The sequence below is a fragment of the Onthophagus taurus genome, chromosome 11 (genome assembly GCF_036711975.1).
Source record: "Onthophagus taurus isolate NC chromosome 11, IU_Otau_3.0, whole genome shotgun sequence".
NCBI classification, from domain to species: Eukaryota; Metazoa; Arthropoda; class Insecta; order Coleoptera; family Scarabaeidae; genus Onthophagus; species Onthophagus taurus.
In genome coordinates this window covers 23,643,146-23,662,525 of record NC_091976.1, presented here as the reverse complement: position 1 = coordinate 23,662,525, position 19,380 = coordinate 23,643,146, and the positions used below count along the sequence as shown (strand labels likewise).

The 19,380-nt window shown below is 32.8% G+C and overlaps 3 protein-coding genes across 3 annotated transcripts; 2 read left to right on the top strand and 1 right to left on the bottom strand.

Annotated features, from left to right (window-relative positions):
- Positions 1–112: 112 nt before the first annotated feature.
- Positions 113–8,284, top strand: LOC111415675 (nuclear factor Y-box A). Its single transcript, XM_023047437.2, has 6 exons — positions 113–197; positions 557–921; positions 980–1,176; positions 1,236–1,409; positions 7,666–7,857; positions 7,912–8,284. The coding sequence occupies exons 2-6, from the start codon at positions 567–569 to the stop codon at positions 7,951–7,953; spliced, it is 960 nt and encodes a 319-aa protein (XP_022903205.1). The 5' UTR covers positions 113–197; positions 557–566; the 3' UTR covers positions 7,954–8,284.
- On the bottom strand, positions 8,267–15,322 carry LOC111415667 (heparanase-like). The gene is made up of 7 exons (XM_023047425.2): positions 15,203–15,322; positions 15,002–15,113; positions 12,026–12,851; positions 11,845–11,978; positions 11,612–11,793; positions 11,425–11,560; positions 8,267–8,677 (listed from the first exon to the last, which is right to left on the bottom strand). The coding sequence occupies exons 1-7, from the start codon at positions 15,212–15,214 to the stop codon at positions 8,379–8,381; spliced, it is 1,701 nt and encodes a 566-aa protein (XP_022903193.2). The 5' UTR covers positions 15,215–15,322; the 3' UTR covers positions 8,267–8,378.
- A 181-nt stretch (positions 15,323–15,503) lies between these two features.
- Positions 15,504–17,161, top strand: LOC111415828 (pre-mRNA-splicing factor RBM22). Its single transcript, XM_023047715.2, has 4 exons — positions 15,504–15,662; positions 15,727–15,780; positions 15,830–16,093; positions 16,146–17,161. Exons 1-4 carry the CDS (start codon positions 15,609–15,611, stop codon positions 17,049–17,051), a joined length of 1,278 nt encoding a protein of 425 aa, XP_022903483.1. The 5' UTR covers positions 15,504–15,608; the 3' UTR covers positions 17,052–17,161.
- The last annotated feature ends 2,219 nt before the right edge of the window (positions 17,162–19,380 follow it).

Below are 19,380 nucleotides of genomic sequence, written 5' to 3'. Positions count from 1 at the left end.
GTAATTGGTCGTCCGTTTTCCCGCGCGCACTAACGGTGCATCGACCGCCGACGCGGCCTCCGTCCAAACCGTCCAACGACAGGGAGTGGTAGGCCAACTTCACCAATACACAGGCGGAGAGCGTCGTTCCCGATTCGACCATTGGTCCCGCCGCTCCTCGGCCAATCATTGGGATACGGCCAACTAAAATATCCAATGTAAGTCCACAAATTATCAAACATATTCGACCGACACTCTCAGGGGGTTGAACCGGCAAAATACAACACGAGTTCGCGTTTTCCGCGTCTTTTTAAACAATTTCCCGTGATTTTTCCTTACGATCCGAGTGAAAAAAGCATAATGGCGAACATAACTCCTCACCACTGTCACATTTTATTTTACCTAACACTTTTAAACCATCCCAACCCCAATTTTCACCATCATCACAATCAATCCAACTCGATTTCTTTTAAACAATCGTTAAAAAACTTATTTTTCCTGTTTAAACAACATTTAAACCCACAAAACAATCGTATTTGGAATTTACACTTTTAGGTTATGTTTATTTCTCTCTTAGAAATCGAATCATGGAGCAATTAACCGCTTCGGATGGGCAAGTTGTGATGCAAGCAGTTCAGGGGGTTGGTCCCCAACAAGTTCAAGTCATGCAGATGAATACGGGGCAGGTCATCCAAGGTGCCAACGGACAACAAATTATGGTACATACAATGCCGCAGAATGGACAGATTCAAGTCACACCGGGTGGGCAAGGTCTTCAACAAATCCAAGTTTTACCTGTGTCAAGCATCCAAGGTACACAGGGACAAATTTTATTGCAACAACCCCAACAAGCTCAAATTCTTCAAATGCCTGATGGACAAACTTTTATTTATCACCCCGTCGTGGATAACACTACAATTCAACCTGCGGTGCAACCAACAGGTAAATAAATTTAAAATAATTTAATGTTTTTTAATTTAATTAATTAATTTAATTGCAGTTTTTAATTTGAGTGGTAGTTTAGTACAAATAACCGGTACTCCTCAAGTGCCAACAACAGCGACAACAGTAACTCAACCCACAGTGACATCCCCACCTCCAACAGTGGTCCCCCAAGCGACTGTAGCAGCCGCTACAGCACCTAACCAATTAGCAATGTCTAACGGAAACATTGTAATGGTGAGAAACACTAACGATGTACGTAACAATCTTTAATTATTACATAAATTAATGATAAAATAATAAAATTTAATTAGATGGTTCCTAGTACGAGTAATGTAACACAAATCCAAAGGGTACCCATAACAGGAACTGAGTTTTTAGAAGAAGAACCCCTCTATGTTAATGCAAAACAATATAGGAGAATATTAAAACGAAGACAGGCAAGAGCAAAACTTGAGGCTGATGGGAAAATTCCTAAAGAAAGACCGGTAATTTTATATAGGGTGAATCATACAGTTATTGGATAGTTAAGGGGTTTTCTTAGATGATTCTTTCTTAAAAAATAGTGATGTAAACGCAAATTTGCGTTTTTTACATAATTCCTCCGCATATTTTGCATGAATGTATGGTGTGTTAATTAATTTAATTATAGTACCCGACGTTATCATTGCAAGTATGCAACCAATACCACAATACGCGATATTGGTTGCATACTTGCAATGATGACGTCTGGTAAGAAAATTAATTAACACAGTGTAGTTACTTATCTGATTTCGTAGATAATACTGAAAGCACCAATTACATTTTTAATTATTTATTGCAAAAAAGTACAGTCATGAGTTATTTTTATATAAAAAATTGATTTTGAATAATTCGTTTTAAATTAAATTAATAAAAAAGTACTTGTTTTCAAGGCACAAAACTATTGACACAGTTAAAAAACGCGCCATCTATCACCTATAATCGAAGATATTCAAAAACGTTACTCTTGGAAAAAAGATGAAATTAACACAAAACAAGTACCATGTTCTAAGCAACTGCAATGACATAGATACAAATAACGACAAATCTGAAAATATAGATAATCCAAGTCCACAAAATTCCGCCTATATACTTACTTACTAAAACTATACTTTGTGCATGAATACTATTGAAGTTGATTCCATAAATTTATTTTTGTAAATAAATTTTTGAATAAAGCTTAAACGTCAATGTGAGACAAATTCAATGTTACCAACTGTAACCAACTTCACAACAATTTGTCAAAATTAAATGTCAATTTTATGAAACGTCATGTTTTTTTTATGAAAATTAATTAATTTATCCTTAAATCATACGAAAAAAGAATTTGTTTACGTTTTTTATTGTCAAACATTGAGAAAGTCTTAAAAAAAATTAAATTAAATTGACGTTTTTTGAAATTTTGACGTTTCAAATAATTATTGTTAGTTTGTCAAGGTGATTACCCGTTAATAATGATTATTCACCGCTATTATTCATTCTGTGAAAAATGACTACCTTTTCTTTCTTTAGAACTCTCACTAAATATTATACCGATAATAAAATAGGATTCCACACATATCAAGATGCAACAAAAAGAACCCTATCTGTAATAATGCGTAACGTTCCTCCGTTGATAACCGAAAACGAAGTTAAAGAATTACTCGCCCGTGGGTTACCAATAATAACAGTTACAAGACTGTTGAATAGAACTAAAAATCCAATGCCATTTTGCGCTGTTGAATTAACACCAACAGAAAAATCTAAAGAAGTATTTAACATTAAAGAAATAAATAATGCTATCATCACTGTTGAACCTCGAAAAAAATCACAGAAGTTTAATCACAAAACTACCAACATAGTCATCATAATATGCAAGAAGAAAAAGAGCGATCCACCAAAATGTGCGAACTGCGGAGAATGCAGAATACATGTCGATACAACACCCAAGACATACTAGAAGAAATATTCACAGTCAACAGCAACCCACATCATCACGTTACGTCATCCCAAACACATCACAAACTCCCGCAATGATAATACTCAAACACATAACCCTTCCTCCCTAGAAATGGTACTTATAAGATTTATAGTTGCTAATAAAGTCTATATTGCTTGTATAACGGAAACATATCTTGCAACTGGAGAAGACTTCAGAATTACAAGTTATAAATGCTATACCCCCATTACACACGGATGGTGCAGGTATGATGACAGATAATAAATGCAAAACTGAATTGTTTGCAGATTATTTAGGAAGAAATCTTACTCCAAACATCAACAGCACTAATCAAGATTTTTCCATCGCAGTACAGCAGTACAACGAAAATCATCTTCCGACGCTTAGTTTATGCAAAGATCTTGATGCCGTCGAAAAAATACGTGCTATAATAAAAATGATACTAACCAAGAAATGAGAGAGGGATGCAATTTTAACAAGTATTGGACAGAAATTTAAACGGGATTTGTACCATCGGTAATATCTAGTCTTCTGACAACATAATTTGGTCTTCTGACTGTAAAATTACATTTTCTGCTAACAGAATTTGGTTTTTAGTAGTAGTGTGTAGTCTTCTGTAAGAAGAATGAGCTTCATTTGCAATATCTAGTCTTTCACTAGCAAAACTTAGTCTTCTGCCAGCAATATCTAATCTTCTACCAACAGTATTTCGTCTTCTGGTAGTAGTGTGAAGTCGTCAGTAAGAAGAATTTGCTTCATTTGCTAAATTAGTCTTTCATTAGTAATACTTAGTCTTCTGCCAGCTATATCTAGTCTCTTTCAGTAATTGAGACGTTTAAGGTTATATTTTCTAATAATTTTCCAAAATACTGCCAACCCACTATTAAGAGGCCTACCTAGTTGGCGAAAAATTCGAAACGAGATTCGGTCGTGAACACGCCTAATGCGGCAACACCGCTCGATGTGTACTCGATCGGGCTGGCACGCCAGGCCGATGGCGACTAGGACTGTCCGATTGTCGGGTAATTCCCCGACAATCAGCGACGTTGATTTTATTCTTAGTTGAATGCATTTGAATACGAGTTGGGGCCGCTTTTTGGAACATAGCTGTTATTACTAGTATTTCATTATTATCGATTGTTAGTTAAAATTATATATTTTCTCGAAAAGGGATGTTGGTGGATGCCGATCTTATCAGATTCCTCATTATAAAATTTCACAGTATACCAAATTTTATCTGTATATGACAAATCACTGAAATTATTGAAGGTAATCTATACCTTAGGCATTTATTGATTTATACAGGGTGATTTATCAGTTCACCATCAAACTTTGTCATATGATAGCTAATCCAATTACAAAAAAAAATGTTAATGAACATATGTCCTATTTTAATTATTTACGAAATTATAACACTTTAAAGTTTTCATTTTTATATCATAATTAACTACTACATTTTTTTAAAACACATAAATATTACAAATATTGTTCAAAATAGCCTCCTTCTGAAGGAGGAATACATGCTTCACAATGACGAATTAAAGAGTTCTTCAGCCGAATTAAAATGTCTGGTTGATTTCTTGTTTCAGTAGCAGCCATTTGTATTCTGTTTAATAACTGTTCTCGTGTGTTAATTTCCACTTCATACACAATTTGTTTCATATGACCCCATAAGTAGAAATCCAATGGATTAAGATCGGGGGATCTAAGTGGCCAAGCAAATGGACCATTATTACCAATCCACTTGTTTGGAAAATATTGATTTAACCACTTGACAACTACTCTTCCGTGATGAGGTGGGCATCATTGTGCTAGTACCATTAAGAGGTATATCTTCAAGTAAATCAAAAAGAGTATTGTTCAAAAAAAATCTGTAATTTACAGCGTTCAAACGTCCATCAAGTACAAGCAAACCTAGTAAATTGTTGTTAAATATTCCACCCCAAACGTTGATGCTGAAACGTTGTTGAAATTTTCTTAGTCTAATCGCATGCGGATTTTCTAATACCCAGATATGTTCATTATGGTAATTATTTATACCATCTCGTGTAAAACATGATTCATCTGTCCAGAGAACATTTGAAATGAAGTCATTATTTTGAGCATGTTACTGCAATAACCATTCACAAAATGCTAACTGTTGCTGATTATCTCCTGGCTGTAGAGCTTGAACGTTCTGTTTACGATACGGATGAAGGACTTGGCGGTTCAATACGCGCCATGCAAAATTTTGACTTACATGTATTTTGTGTGCTATTCTTCGAGTGCTGATATAAGGATTATCAATGACAGCATTAATTACAGTTTCTTCGTCCTCTACATTAACTACATGCGGTCGAATAGGATAACCTGTTTCTCGAAGTCTTCTGAAAGAATTGCTAAAACTGAATAATATGGCAAATGACGCTGTGGAAATCTTTCTTGATATTCTGGTACTAATTGTCGAGCATTTCAATTGCAAAAACCATACACGAAAATTATATCAGCATACTCTTCAGTGCTATAAGCGTAGATTTTGAGTTTCTTCTTGTATGTAATAATTAAACCTTGCAGCAAACTGACATATTACAATGACAAGTTTTTACTGACTATTAATACATTCGCTGCAGAAAACTTTAAAGTGTTATAATTTCGTAAATAATTGAAATAGGACATATGTTCAAAAATCATCCTGTATTTAAAGATTAAAAACGTTTACACTAGTTGTCATAATTTTTGCTCTAGCAGTATATGTGGTTGAAATTATGCCACCACTTACAGAACCAACATATATTTTTATACAGGGTGCCCATTATTTATGGAATATAGTATATATCTCGGTAAATGTTGACTTTATAAAAAAACATTTTATACAAAAGTTGTTTAATATTTTATTTGCCATAATAGGACAGCAACACAACATTCAATTGTTTATATTTCAGAAAACAAATGAGCAACGAATAACACTTGAATTGTTTTAAATGGCAATGTACCCTTTTGTTAGGTTCATTTGATAGAGATTGTTTTTCTCCAAATTTTAGTACCCTTATATCAGAAAATTTTTGAAAAAATGCAAAAATTGTTTATTAAGAAAATTTTTAGTTTTTTATGAGTTAATATATTTTTTTATTATTTATGTTGTATTATTTATTTTAAAATATACCTTTGGTATTTATTTTAATAATTAATCTAATAGTAAATGGTCAGATAATTGTGCAAATATTCTCATTATTAAAAATTTATTGCCACACTTAAACATTGTTTTGCATTCTACGTAAATTAAATGTTTAAATTTAAATTAGTGATATAAAAATTTTTTGATCTATCTGAAAATATTAATCGCTTCAGGTTTGTTTTTCTTGGAGACATTACGCCGACGTCTCGGTTACCGAGAATACTAAGCTCCACTATGTCTCGGGCAATGTTTGGGACATAGCAATATTTGCGATGTTGCCGTATTTATACTCCGAAAGCAATCAAAACAGACTAAACGTTTTAAACCCATTTTATTTAAATTTGCTGCATTTAATAAAAAAATTGAATTCTTTAAATATGATTTACTTTACATTTCACTACCTGGTGATGCATTCCGTTTTTAAAAATTTTTTAAAACGTGATTTTAGAAACGTTACGCGACATTTTTTGAAAAAACTAAATGCATCACTAAAAACTATATAAAAAAATAGAAATTTTGATATAACAAACATACAAAAATTTTAAACGATGGCTGAATAAAATGGTATTCGTTGTTTTCGCTAATAGGTTATCCTCTTAAGCTATCACGTGCACGACAATAATCTTATAGTTTCCATTTATAAGTGCCATTAAAGCAATCGAGTTCACTTTTTTGTGAATCCAGTATGCCAAATAACTAACAATTTGATATTTGTTGACACCCAGCACTAATCTACGCCTGATCCATGGTTTCACCCAACAGCTTCTTTTTATTTTTGTACAACACTATTGCACTTGTTTTTCTCAAGTGGACACCTAGCTTAAAAACAGGTTGTCAGAAGAAATTGAAGCGATGGGGCTTATATCAAACAAACAATTTGGATTTCGTAAATCGCACTCAACTAGCCATCAATTGACCAGGGTCACCAACATAATAGAAAAAGGATTTGAAGTTAAATTGTACACAGCGGTTGGCTTTCTTGACATTGCAAGGGCCTTTGACATTGTATGGCTTAATAATTAAGTGCGACACTGTATGTACTCATCTTATAAAGTATCTATTTTTTCATCTGCATCCAATCCTTCAAGTTGTGTTATGTCGCCTTTCTGTTGTTTCTTGTCTTACTGGCCAGTTTCAAGTTGTTCAAACTCGACTGCATTTAATAAGTCTTCATCACAGGAGTTCTTATAAAGTTCATTTCCTGAGCTCATCGTCTCTTTGTTGTAACAATTATGGCATAGATTAGAGATTTTGGAACGCATTTCTTATGGAAACTATGTTTACATTAATCACACTTCAAGTTTGTCTTATTTTGACACGTTTTTCCATAAACAAAACATTTCAGTTTAGTATCTTTTTTTGTGATTGTCCTCTTCTTTTTCTCATCAAGCTTTCTTCTTTCTGTCGTTCTGTTTCTATCTGTAATACTCACTTCTTTTCGTACATTTCCTGAAATTTTTGCGATGATATTGCAAATTGTAGCCTTTTGGTGTTTTATTGTGAGATAATTGCCAAAGAAATCTAATTTGACCACTAAATCTGGGCCGTCCAATAACTATCCAATACTTGTATGGTTTACCCTTCTAACGTAATAAAATAAATTTTTTTTTAATCTCTTTGTTTATATCAGAAATATTTACACGAATCAAGACATAGACACGCAATGAATAGAATAAGAGGAGAAGGTGGACGATTTCATTCCGGTTCGGTAAAAAAACAAAAACAAGAAGAAGAACGACAACAACAACAGCACGTACAACAAACCCAAACGGTACGAGGGACAATATACAATAACCTGGAAAATACAATCACTATAATTGAGGTATTATTGAGTTTAAATCAAATTTCTTTTCTTAATAATTTTATTTGTTTTCAGCCCACAATTCAAGATCATCACCTGTCGGATCCTTTATCATAAAATTGAATCTGTTACTTCATTTAATTTATATTACGCTGTTTGTTATACTTGTATATATCTTCACCTGGCTGTAAATATGAAATTTAATTACTCATATTTTTTTATATCAATAATTCGACTTGTTTACGAAAATCCATTGGACGTTAATGAAATTAAGTTTTTTTTTCCTTTTTATTGAATTTTTGTATTTTATTAATTCACTTGTGTTAAGAATGGGTAAATCGATGTGTGTGTATTTGGTATTGTGTACGTGACCCCATTTTTCGTCATCGCTTTGTAGATTGTACGGAATAATTACGATAATTAATAATAATTTATAGCTTTATAAATATCGTTTCGTTTTATTTTAGAAAATAACTCTAAAACAAATACATAATCAATCGTCACATAATACCAACAAAAAAATGACAAAATTATTAATTTTTTTAATCCCTCCAACTTTTACAACCAGTTAAAACTTCTTGGGTTGGAATTACAAAAAAGGCTGTGGAAAATGGTGGCATAACCACGTGGTCTTCGTGTCTTAATAATTGAGGTTTTAGCATTGGTAATGTTCCTTCTTCGTTTAATTCTAATTTTTTATCGTTTAAATCGATGTCTTTGGATAATAATGTACCATGCGATGTTAAGATAAATGCGTAAATGTTATATGTTGTGTAATATGGACTTGCAAATCCTTCTAAACGTATCACAGCTTCAGTACTTTTCATGTTCATTCCATAAACTAAAAAGCATTTTTTAATTATGAATTAATCTATAATTATAAGTACTAGACCTAACACTAGACATAGAAATTGAATCATTTGGGTTTGGCCACACGTCTTTAAGGACGGCTAAACCCGAATGATTCTAGATCTAGGTTTAGATTAATAAAAATATACATCCTAGCGCTATCTAGCACTATCACTAGAACTAGAATCATTCGGGTTTAGCCGCACGTCTCTCAAGACGGAAAGTATCTGGGCTAAACCTGAATGTTTCTAGTTCAAGGTCTAGTGTTAGTTCTAGTTTTAGTGCAATAAAAATATGTAACATAGTGATACCTTATGTTAACTAGCGTTACCTAGCATTGTCACTAGAACTAGAATCATTTTTTTATTGCCGCTTTTGCAAAAACTTACATTTGCAAAAAGGCATTTCATAGGCACCAATAAAAACATTCCAAAATCAAGGTTGTAGATTTTGGAATATTTTTATTAATCGTAGGTGCCTATGAAAACAAATTGTAAGTAAAGACAACATGATAGAAAAACATTTCGAAATATCGAAAGACATATACGTGAGACAGAAAATTTAAGACAGAAATATGTAAACAAGGGGAATCAGAGGTCAGTTCGTACACCCTAACTAGAAGAAAATATTTTCGATTTTGTGGCAGATGATCAGATATTTCAGAGTATCTCTTTCTCTCTCTCTATATTCTTTCAGAATATAGACTCTTGTATTTGTGATTAAAATTATGCCACGAGTTACAGAGACACCTGTATATGCAATACGTATTTCCCTTCCTTTTGACGGCTTCTTCTCAACTAGGTGTTTAAGCGTCAGTAAATTATCTATGCAAGATCGTCCAAGTCTGAAACCTCTTTCTCTTTAATTTCCTTTTCTATCCTAGTTTTCAGCACTCTTCCATATAACCTTCCAAGTGATGACATTATACTTAACCCTCTGGAATTCACGCACTCCTTCCTATTTCCTTTCTTGTATATGGGGATTATTTGCGGCTTTTTCCAATCTAGTGGAATGTCATCTCCTCTAAGATATTTGTTAAATATCGGACATATTACTTCCAGGGCTTTCATGGTAGTTTGTTTGATTAGCTCTATAGACAGATCTCCAGGCCCTGTTATTTTTAATTTTTTGCAGCGCTTGCTTGACTTTCTCTATCGTCGATTTCATCGGTTTCTTCCGCCGCTAAGAGGGTGTCTCTACAGGTCGCTGGTATGTATGGAAACGATCAGTTATCTCCTAATACAAAAATTTTAGTGTTTTTTAAAATCTATTACAATAAAGACAAATTAAGTATATAGGGTCAGTCAAAAAGATATGACAAAACAAAATTACGCTTTCTTTAATGGACATCCTGTATATTATTCCATATTTCAGTTCATCTCGAAATTCTAAACAAAATTCATGTAACACATCATAGACCTTAACCGTTTTACAGATATTGAGCTTGAAGTTTGTTGCAGTCATTCAGATACACCCTGTATATTTTTGTGTAATTTATAAGAGTGATTTTCAAAGTTCAATATCTCGAAAACGGTTAAGTTTAGGTTTACAATGTGTTACATCTTTAATGATGTTCCATTAAAGAAAACAGAACTTGGTTTCGTCATAAGTCATAACTTTTTGACAAACCCTCTCTACTTAATTTATCTTTATTATAATAGATTTTAAAAAACGCTAAAACATTTCTTGCTAGCTATCTTACTTTAGGAGATACACCGTTTTCATACATATCAGCGACCCTGTATATTCTTCACGCTGCTCTGCTAATAGGTATTGAATTGGAACTTTCATATTTCCTTGAAATTGTACTAATTCTCCTGCTATTGCATGATTTGAAGCATCCCATCGTAAAACAAAAAGTAACTCAAAATCTGCTCTATACAAAAACAATTCTTCAATAAAACTTTCCTTTATATGTTTGAAAAGCTTCTTTCTGATTTTCAGTCCATTTCCATTTAACGTTCTTTTTTTAATAAAGTTTTTAATAAATTTATGATATGATCAATCCTTAACCTTGTTTAAAATTCTGTGTAAAAATCTTATCAGAGCCGATTAAACTGATAAATATTGCCATTTATGCTGAAAGCACAAAATTTCTTAGATTTGTCTGTTACTCTAATAAGCCAAAATGCTGCTTTTAAATCAATTTTAGTATAAATTTGAGTTGAGGCATCTCAAAACCAGGTTTAACTCCCTTTCAATTTCAAATTTCTTGTACCATAAGTTTCTCTATTGCTGAATCCACCTTTTCTCTCAATTGAAATGGATTAGGGTAATTCTTACAATGTAGTGGACTTTCATCTATCCTTTCCTCTTCATACTTAATGCTTCTGTGGCAGCTTCATGCATTTTGTCTATTATGTTAGTTTCTCGTCTGCACTGCCAGCAATTTCTCGCTCCAACTTCTGTGCTAATCGCAGTTTATAGAGGAAGCTAGTGGAGTCAGTTTTCAAGCTGTGTATATTGCAGTATTTTCTCGTTATCGTTTCCAGTTTTGCCTTCTCTGTACTTTTCTCTTCCTGTTTTCCAAATTTTATGTCCATTCGCGATTTAACCAGAAAGTGGTCCGACCCACACATCGCTCCTCTCCAAACTTTTAAGTGATGTACTTTTATTTCTGGATTTTGTTTTATTGCTCTGTAGTCTATTATAGATTTTATTTATTATTATTATTATATTTCTAGTTCTAGGTCTAATATTAGTTCTAGTTTAACATTAATAATCTATAATTATTTTTACCAGTAACTGATGGGTAGATTTGAAAAGCTTTATTGGTACAATGACAATATAAACGAACTTGAGGTGGAATCGTCGCATGATATGGCAAAACTTGAGGACCAACGAGGAGTTTATATAAAACAGAAATCCAATAATCCTAAATAAAATCAAAAAAATCATCACTTCAATTTTATGTCAATTTTCTTACTGGAGTGGGTTGATAATCTTTTCCGTTTATTAAAGCATAAAATCCTTTAAAAATTGATTGCCTCACAACGACGTCCAACCCCATTTTAGCGGCAACTCCAAGTTTATCTAACCAAATAAACGTGCCAATGTATCGATTATTATAACCTGGGGCTCCACCTCCGTAAGCGGCGGCAGTTTCACCTTAATTAATAAAAGAATTAATTTTTTGATCAAATCAAATTAAGTTTATACCAAGCCATATCGGAATTCCAGAACTAACTCTACTAACGATTCCTTCAAGTAAATTAGTTTCCGCTATCAGCAAATTAAAAATATCCGGATCTACGAATTGATCGATTGTTGCAGTTCGACCATTAAAATAATATCTACAAAAAAATCATAAAACAAAATTAACACAGAATAAAATTCTTACTGATGCCAAGTAATAGCATTAACAACATTTTTGCCTCCATTACTCAAAAAATTTCTTAAATATTCCATGCTTTCTTTATTCTCAGGGCGAGGGTGAGTTATGGATGGTCCTACCAAAAAAGGAACTAAATACCCAGCGTTTTGAAGTAACTCTTTAAGTATTCCATAATCTTCCGCTAATTGATTAGCATCCACGGTGTAATTAAAAACATGTTTAAACGAGTTAGGTTCATTTCCCAATTCCCAAGAGAGCTTCATTTTATTTTTAAATGAAAAATCAATCAATTCCTTAGCGTTTGTATAATTCCACGTCCCATTGTCGAAACGTATCAAAACGTTTAAATCGAAAACTATTTCAAAGGCAGTACCGGACGCCAAGTTGTATAACTCCAACCATTCTTCGCCTGATAATGTGAAATTTGGTTGTATTGCCGGACCACATTGGAAATCCTCAAACGAACAAAGTCCACCGTCTTGCATTAAAGGATATTTTAATTTTGTGCGTGCTTTATTCTTGGGATCGAATCTTAACCGATCCGCTAATGTTCCACCAACCCTTAAATAACCCGGACCTAAATTTCCAATCATATTTTTTAAACGAATGTTTTGCATATCGAAATTTTTAAAACCATCCGCGATTAACGACGAGTCTAATCCGATACTTAAAAATTTCGAATTTGTTATGTACGTAGCGGGTTCGTTACTTTGTAAATACAAAACGTGGACAGTTTTTCTTAATGGATAAACATTCATTGTTAACCACGCGCAAATACTAAAACCTATGACAAAGCCCAAAGTCATAGTCACAAATTTTTTACATTTTTGAACTAAAATAACAAGAAATTAGAAAATTATAAGTACAGTGGTGATACAATAAAGTCTATATACACTCCAGAAAATGATATTATCTCAGCTCTTGAAATGTAATTCCATAAAATTTTTAAAAGGAATATCGGAAACAAATGCGATTTTTTTAAATTCCATGAGCAAAAGTAAATTCTATATTTTCGGTTATGATGACACAACAAAAGTATGGAGAAAGAAAAACTTGAAAGCCACAGAGAAGCGTGGCGGAGGAAAAGTGATGGTATGAGGTTGTATGTCAGAGACTAGTGTAGGAAATTTAGAGTTTATTGAGGAAATTATGGACTGGCATGAAGATGACAGTTTGTGACTGTTTAGTTCCTGAAGTTGTCCATATTTAATTATTAATTAATTAATACATTTTTTGTATTTTTAATAAACAAACTTTACTTGCTAACCATTTTCTATTGGCGAACAAAGTCAGGGATAAGATGTTGAGAAATTTAAATAAACTATTCAAAGTTTTTATTTGTTGGTACAAACTTTATCCTGAATAATTGTATAAAACCAACTTTATTCTGTCATATTCTGTATATTATAAATTATAACTATTACCATAGCGCTTATTATTTTGGAATTGAAAATTAACGCTTATTTTCTGCAAATACACCATACGCGCGATACATCATTGGAAAGCTAAAAGTATGCTCTTTTCAGTAACATCGTAATAAAGTATAGTTTGTAAAAAACACAACTTTGTGTTGTATCTCAAAAATCATCAGGTATGTTTAAAATTTTTCAACGGCAATATATTCTACTTAAAAAAGTGTCTTAAGAACGTATCAACCACATTTCTCTAATTTCAAAAATAAACGAAATATGAGCATTTTTTGAAATCACGAAAATTTGATCACTTTTTGGCTATAACTTAAAAACAAAAGAAAATAGAGGTTTGTTGTTTGCGGGATTGGATTAGTCTCGAAAAAAGAAATCGGGACATGGCACCTACTTTTTTCGTATCTCTTATAATTTCTGAGATAGGATATAATAACACCCAAATAACCGAAAATAAATCCCTAAAATGTTTAGGACTGTATCTAAACGAGGAATTGAAATGGTACACCCATATAGATAGTACTGCCAAGAAACTAAATGGCGCAATTTACTGTTCTGGGGTATATCTTCAGCAGCAGAGCGAATTTTTCTATTGTAACAGAGGGCAATTCGTGCACATCTCAATTTAAAGAGGAGAGATAGTTGTAGAGAACATTTTGCAATACACAAAGTTCTCACCATGCCGTCTGTGTACATATTGAGCTGCATTAAAGCAACCAAGAAGAAATAGATCAACCTTACGAAGAAATCAGATATCCACAATTATCTGACAAGATGAATTGTGAGTTCCACGCCACTGTCTAGTAAAGACTCAAAATAACTCAGAATATTGGGGCACAAAATTCTACAATCACTTACCACAGTTAGTTAGACAATTAAAGCAACTAAAGAAGCCTTCTAGAAGAATGAAATCATACTTTAAGAATTACCTAGTGCAAAACCCAATATACAGGGGATAAATGAATTTCTTGAACGATGTATAGAATGAATTATTCTATTTTCTTTTTTCTTGTTTTTGTTTTGTACATTCTAATTAGGTGACATTATGACATGTTGTATTATTATTATATAATATCCCTAAACAGCTACACTCACAGTCACCTGACCTCAACCCCATAGAGCAGGTATGGGAGCTTCTTGACTGTAAAATTCTGAAGCTACATATTAGAAATAAAAACGACTTGAAAACTGCACTATTATGGGAATGGGGAGTATTTTAACAGACCTTACAGCTAATTTAGTTGATTCCATGCCTCGACGATTAACAGCAGTTCTTGCTGCCAAGGGAGAACCTACCGAATATTCATTTTAGTATGTAAATTTCGACTAGTTTTGATTATTAATGGTATAGTATGTATAAAAGTAAACTATATGAGACTTTTCTGAGTTAGAACTTACATAATTTTTATATAAAATATAAAAATAATACAGATTTCTTACATCTTTTGTTAACAAATTTCATTGAAAGCTGCATGTAATAGCTTTTGGAAGCTGAGATTTTATCATTTTCTGGGGTGTATGTAGACTTTATTCTTTCTATATCGTTTTAATAATTTACACTCCGTTTGTCCACCAGCCAAAATTGGCCTTCTAAGAGTCGTAGCCATATTATTTAGTTCTTCATTTTCAATGGATACATATTGGGGCCCTTTTAAAGGTGTTGAGTGCTTCTAAAAACATGACAAATTTATGATTTATAATAATTTGTTTTTGTTTTTTTTTTTTCATTATTATCGTTGACGTTTATTACTATACTTACAATTATCGTCATTTTAAAGAAATATTTATATAATAATACTGTGAATAAGTGCTAAATAAACCTTATCAAGATTATTTAAACAATTTTAGTAATTTCCTTTTGGTATCAGTGATTTTTTTTTACAATGTTTTTTTTTATAATCACAATTAATTTCAATATAATATCCTATAATATTTTATAATATATAAATAAATAATATACAACTACGTTTATTTAAATATTTTATAATTAAAAAAAATATTATTTAAAATCTTAAGTAACAATTTTTACTCGTTAGTTGGAATAGTTGGTAATCATGATTAATGTCATCTTTAGCATCTGTCAAACGTCAACGCTCGTTTTTTAACGAATTTATTTTACATTTAAGTCCTAAAAAACCAATAAAAACCTCTTAAAATCAATAATTATGGCTACCTCGAAAACGACAAATACGTACAACAGACAAAATTGGGAAGATTCGGTAATTATAAAATTCGAATTAATAAATCAAACCTAACCTCAAAAAAAAAAAATAATAATTTTAGGATTTCCCAATTTTATGCCAAACATGTTTGGGGGATAATCCTTTTATTCGAATGGTGAGTATCGATTTCACTCGTCGTTTCGTTTTTTAATATAAATTTTTAGACAAAAGAAAAATACGGAAAAGAATGTAAAATTTGTTCGAGACCGTTTACGGTGTTCCGGTGGTGTCCTGGTGCTAGGATGAGATTTAAGAAGACGGAGGTTTGTCAAACATGCAGTAAATTAAAGAACGTATGCCAAACGTGTTTGTTGGATTTGGAATATGGGCTTCCAATTCAAGTAAGAGACGCTGCGTTAAAAATGAAGGATGAATTACCAAAAAGTGATGTTAACAAGGAATATTATATACAAAATATGGAAAATGAAGTAAATCAAATCTTTTTCATTGAACTTTTTAATAAGAATTTTTTAATTATAGTTAACAAAATCGGATTCTGGAAGTTTAGTTGGAAATAAAGTAAATGAACCAAACGAGTTATTAATGCGTTTAGCACGTACAGCGCCGTATTATAAAAGAAATCGCCCCCATGTTTGTTCATTTTGGGTTAAAGGCGAATGTAGAAGAGGTGAAGAGTGTCCGTATCGTCACGAAAAACCAACCGATCCTGATGATCCCTTGGCGGATCAAAATATTAGAGATCGTTATTATGGAGTTAATGATCCTGTTGCTGATAAGTTATTGAAAAGAGCTGCGGCAATGCCGGCTTTACCACCGCCGGATGATCGTACAATCACTACTTTATATATTGGTAATATTGGAACTTTAACCGAGCAAGATTTAAGAGATCATTTTTATCAATATGGAGAAATTCGCTCGTTAAGTTTAGTCCCAAAACAACAATGCGCATTTGTGCAATACACAACTAGAGTTGCTGCTGAAACTGCTGCAGAAAAAACGTTTAATAAATTAATTTTGGGTGGGCGAAGATTAACAATAAAGTGGGGGCGTTCCCAGGGAAGGATTGGGGGTGGAGTTGTTGCTGGAAATTTAGAAGCTTACGAACCAGTTCCTGGTTTACCTGGTGCTTTACCTGAATTAAGCAACAATTTCTTCAATTTGGATATTCCATTACCAAATATGCCACCGCCGTCTTCTTTATTAGTTCCACCTATGTTTCCACCACCCCCAATGCCACCTTTCTTCTTTAACCCACCGCAATTACCGCAGTTTACAGCGGACGTTGGTAATAGAAATGTCGCTTCTACTTCTACGGCGGCATCAACAGTCGTTAGTAGCGATAATGTGACCAGTAAACCAATTGTGCATTATCCCAGTCAAGATCCAGCAAGATTAGGAGCTACTCAATTACATGGAGAAAATTAATTTTTCTTTTTTAATTTATTATAAGGAATTAATTTAGTATGAATATGTTAAAATAAGATTTTTCTTATGTTTTTAGATGATAGAAAAATATACAGAGATTGACTAAGTAATTTGTGTTATTTATACTGCTGGAAATAATTCACGAGCACACCCCCTGTATAATTTAAACGCGTGTGTCTAGCGCAATGAAATTTGGTATGGAAGTAGTACTAAAGTAGTGTAACTTACCCTCACATGCTACCAATGTCTAAAAACGACTGGTATCTCTCACCCACTTCAATCTTCATACCGACGGAATGTTCCACTTGGAGGGGCGCACAGTGGGGCGAAACGCTGTTTTGCTGGCTAAAACTCAATAACTTTTAAATACATTTTTTCTGTCGAAAGTCTGATATAGTCTGGTATAAACTGATATTCATTTTTAAAGAGGTTCCCATTGATGTATTACACATGTGCCAGAGGGTTGCATGGGGTAAACTACCCCTTTTTTGCTTTTATTTAAAAATTACCTTATCGATTCTAACGACATTGATGTTGTCCCATTCGCCTAATGCAACCCTGTGAAGTTCCAATAAATAATATAACCGGTATAATCATTATCCTAGAATAATAAAATAAGACACAAATGATATTTAAATATAGATTTATTGTTAAGAAAAAAATAATGCTTGCTTAATTGTTAAACTACACGTAATAATGCTTACACTTATAATGGAAAGTTAATAAATAATTATTTTAGCATATCTATAGCTGCTGAATCTAAGTCTAACTTGCTTTTTTCCCCAACATGTCTTATTGATGATATATAAGGATCAGAGGTGTATAGTAACGTATTGAAAACATCTTGATTGGTGGCAATCCTTGAACATTTCCGAGCGTTATGTAACCGGTATTTTTTATAATCTTTATTTCTAGCTTCTTGTGCATCTTCTGAAAGTTGTCCTATTGGTAATACATCATATTGTATGATGCTTTCACCGTGAATAAGTATTTTGTGTACTGAAACAGGCATGTAGTACTATTTATATAGCTCTACATACAGTTCTGCTGTTTTATATGCGTATTCCCCAAACTTTTTGGCATCTATGGCTAACGTTTGAAGAATTATGGAAAACATTTTAATTAAATCCTCATCTACTCTTGTAATATCTGCTGTGCAAGAAGGATTAGAAAAGAATGTTCTAGCAGTGTTACCATCGTTGGAGTTTTCAATACCTTGTCAAGGCTTATCAATAATTATACCTGCTTCATCTCTAAATCGGTCTTTTGCTTAGTCTCTTCTTCTAAATATGAAGAACCAACTCCATAACTCTGATCCAAGCGTGTAAAGATGAGAGACCAAATTTATATGTATCTTCCTGAGATGGTCTTGTTGTTACACCTTCTCCGGATTATTCATTTCCGTTGGTTTGGCAAGGCATACCATACAAGGAGATCTAGAAGGAGTGTTTGTTAAAGTGCTGCATACTTTTCCATCGAACATTGTAAAAAATAATTGGTACACTAAGTTGCTTAACACCTACTATTATAAGTGTTGGCGCTAACTTATCAATTTGGGATTTTATATTTGAAGCTAGCCATCTAGTTCTTTCCACAGCTTCTTTTGCAAACTCTATAGATATGGGTCCACAGAATCGAGTCGAAGAAGGAGTTGCTTAATGCTCCGCAAATATTATGGATTTATCTTCACGCGTTCAAATTATACAGGGTGTGCTCGTGAATTATTTTAGTTTGCGTAAACCGAGTTACCCAAACCCAGTTGGTAGCAAAAATCTAAAATTTGTAAATTCTCAAACCGCGCATTGGTTTGAATTGATGGATATCCAAGTCAATATTGTATTCTTTGACTCACATTATGGTATTTTTTTAAGTAGTGTCGGACATTGTTATTAAAATTGTACCGTAGGCAATAAATAAAATACTTACTACAATTCAGAAAAGAATATTTTAACGAATTCAAAGTTGAATTACAAGAATAATTTTTAATACGGTGTATTGAGAAACAGTATTTAGTTAAGTTTTTTGGGTGCTAGTCGATTTCTTCGATTATTACATAAAATACCTGCTTTAGAAAACAGTCTTTGGAGTGGCACCGAAGTCGCTGGTATTCAGAGGAATTTATGCGCCATTTTAGCTAGCTTCGGAAATAGACATTAGATCTTGTTTTCTGTCTATGTATGGGTATTCAATATATAGTTTTATCATCGTGGCTACTGAACAAGTTGTAGTGGAGTTTGACCCCTAATATCAGCTTCAATAGTAGAAGTAAAGGCAGCGCCAAACACAGTAGATGTAGAAGTTTGCTCGGTTGAATTCAAGGTTTCCATTG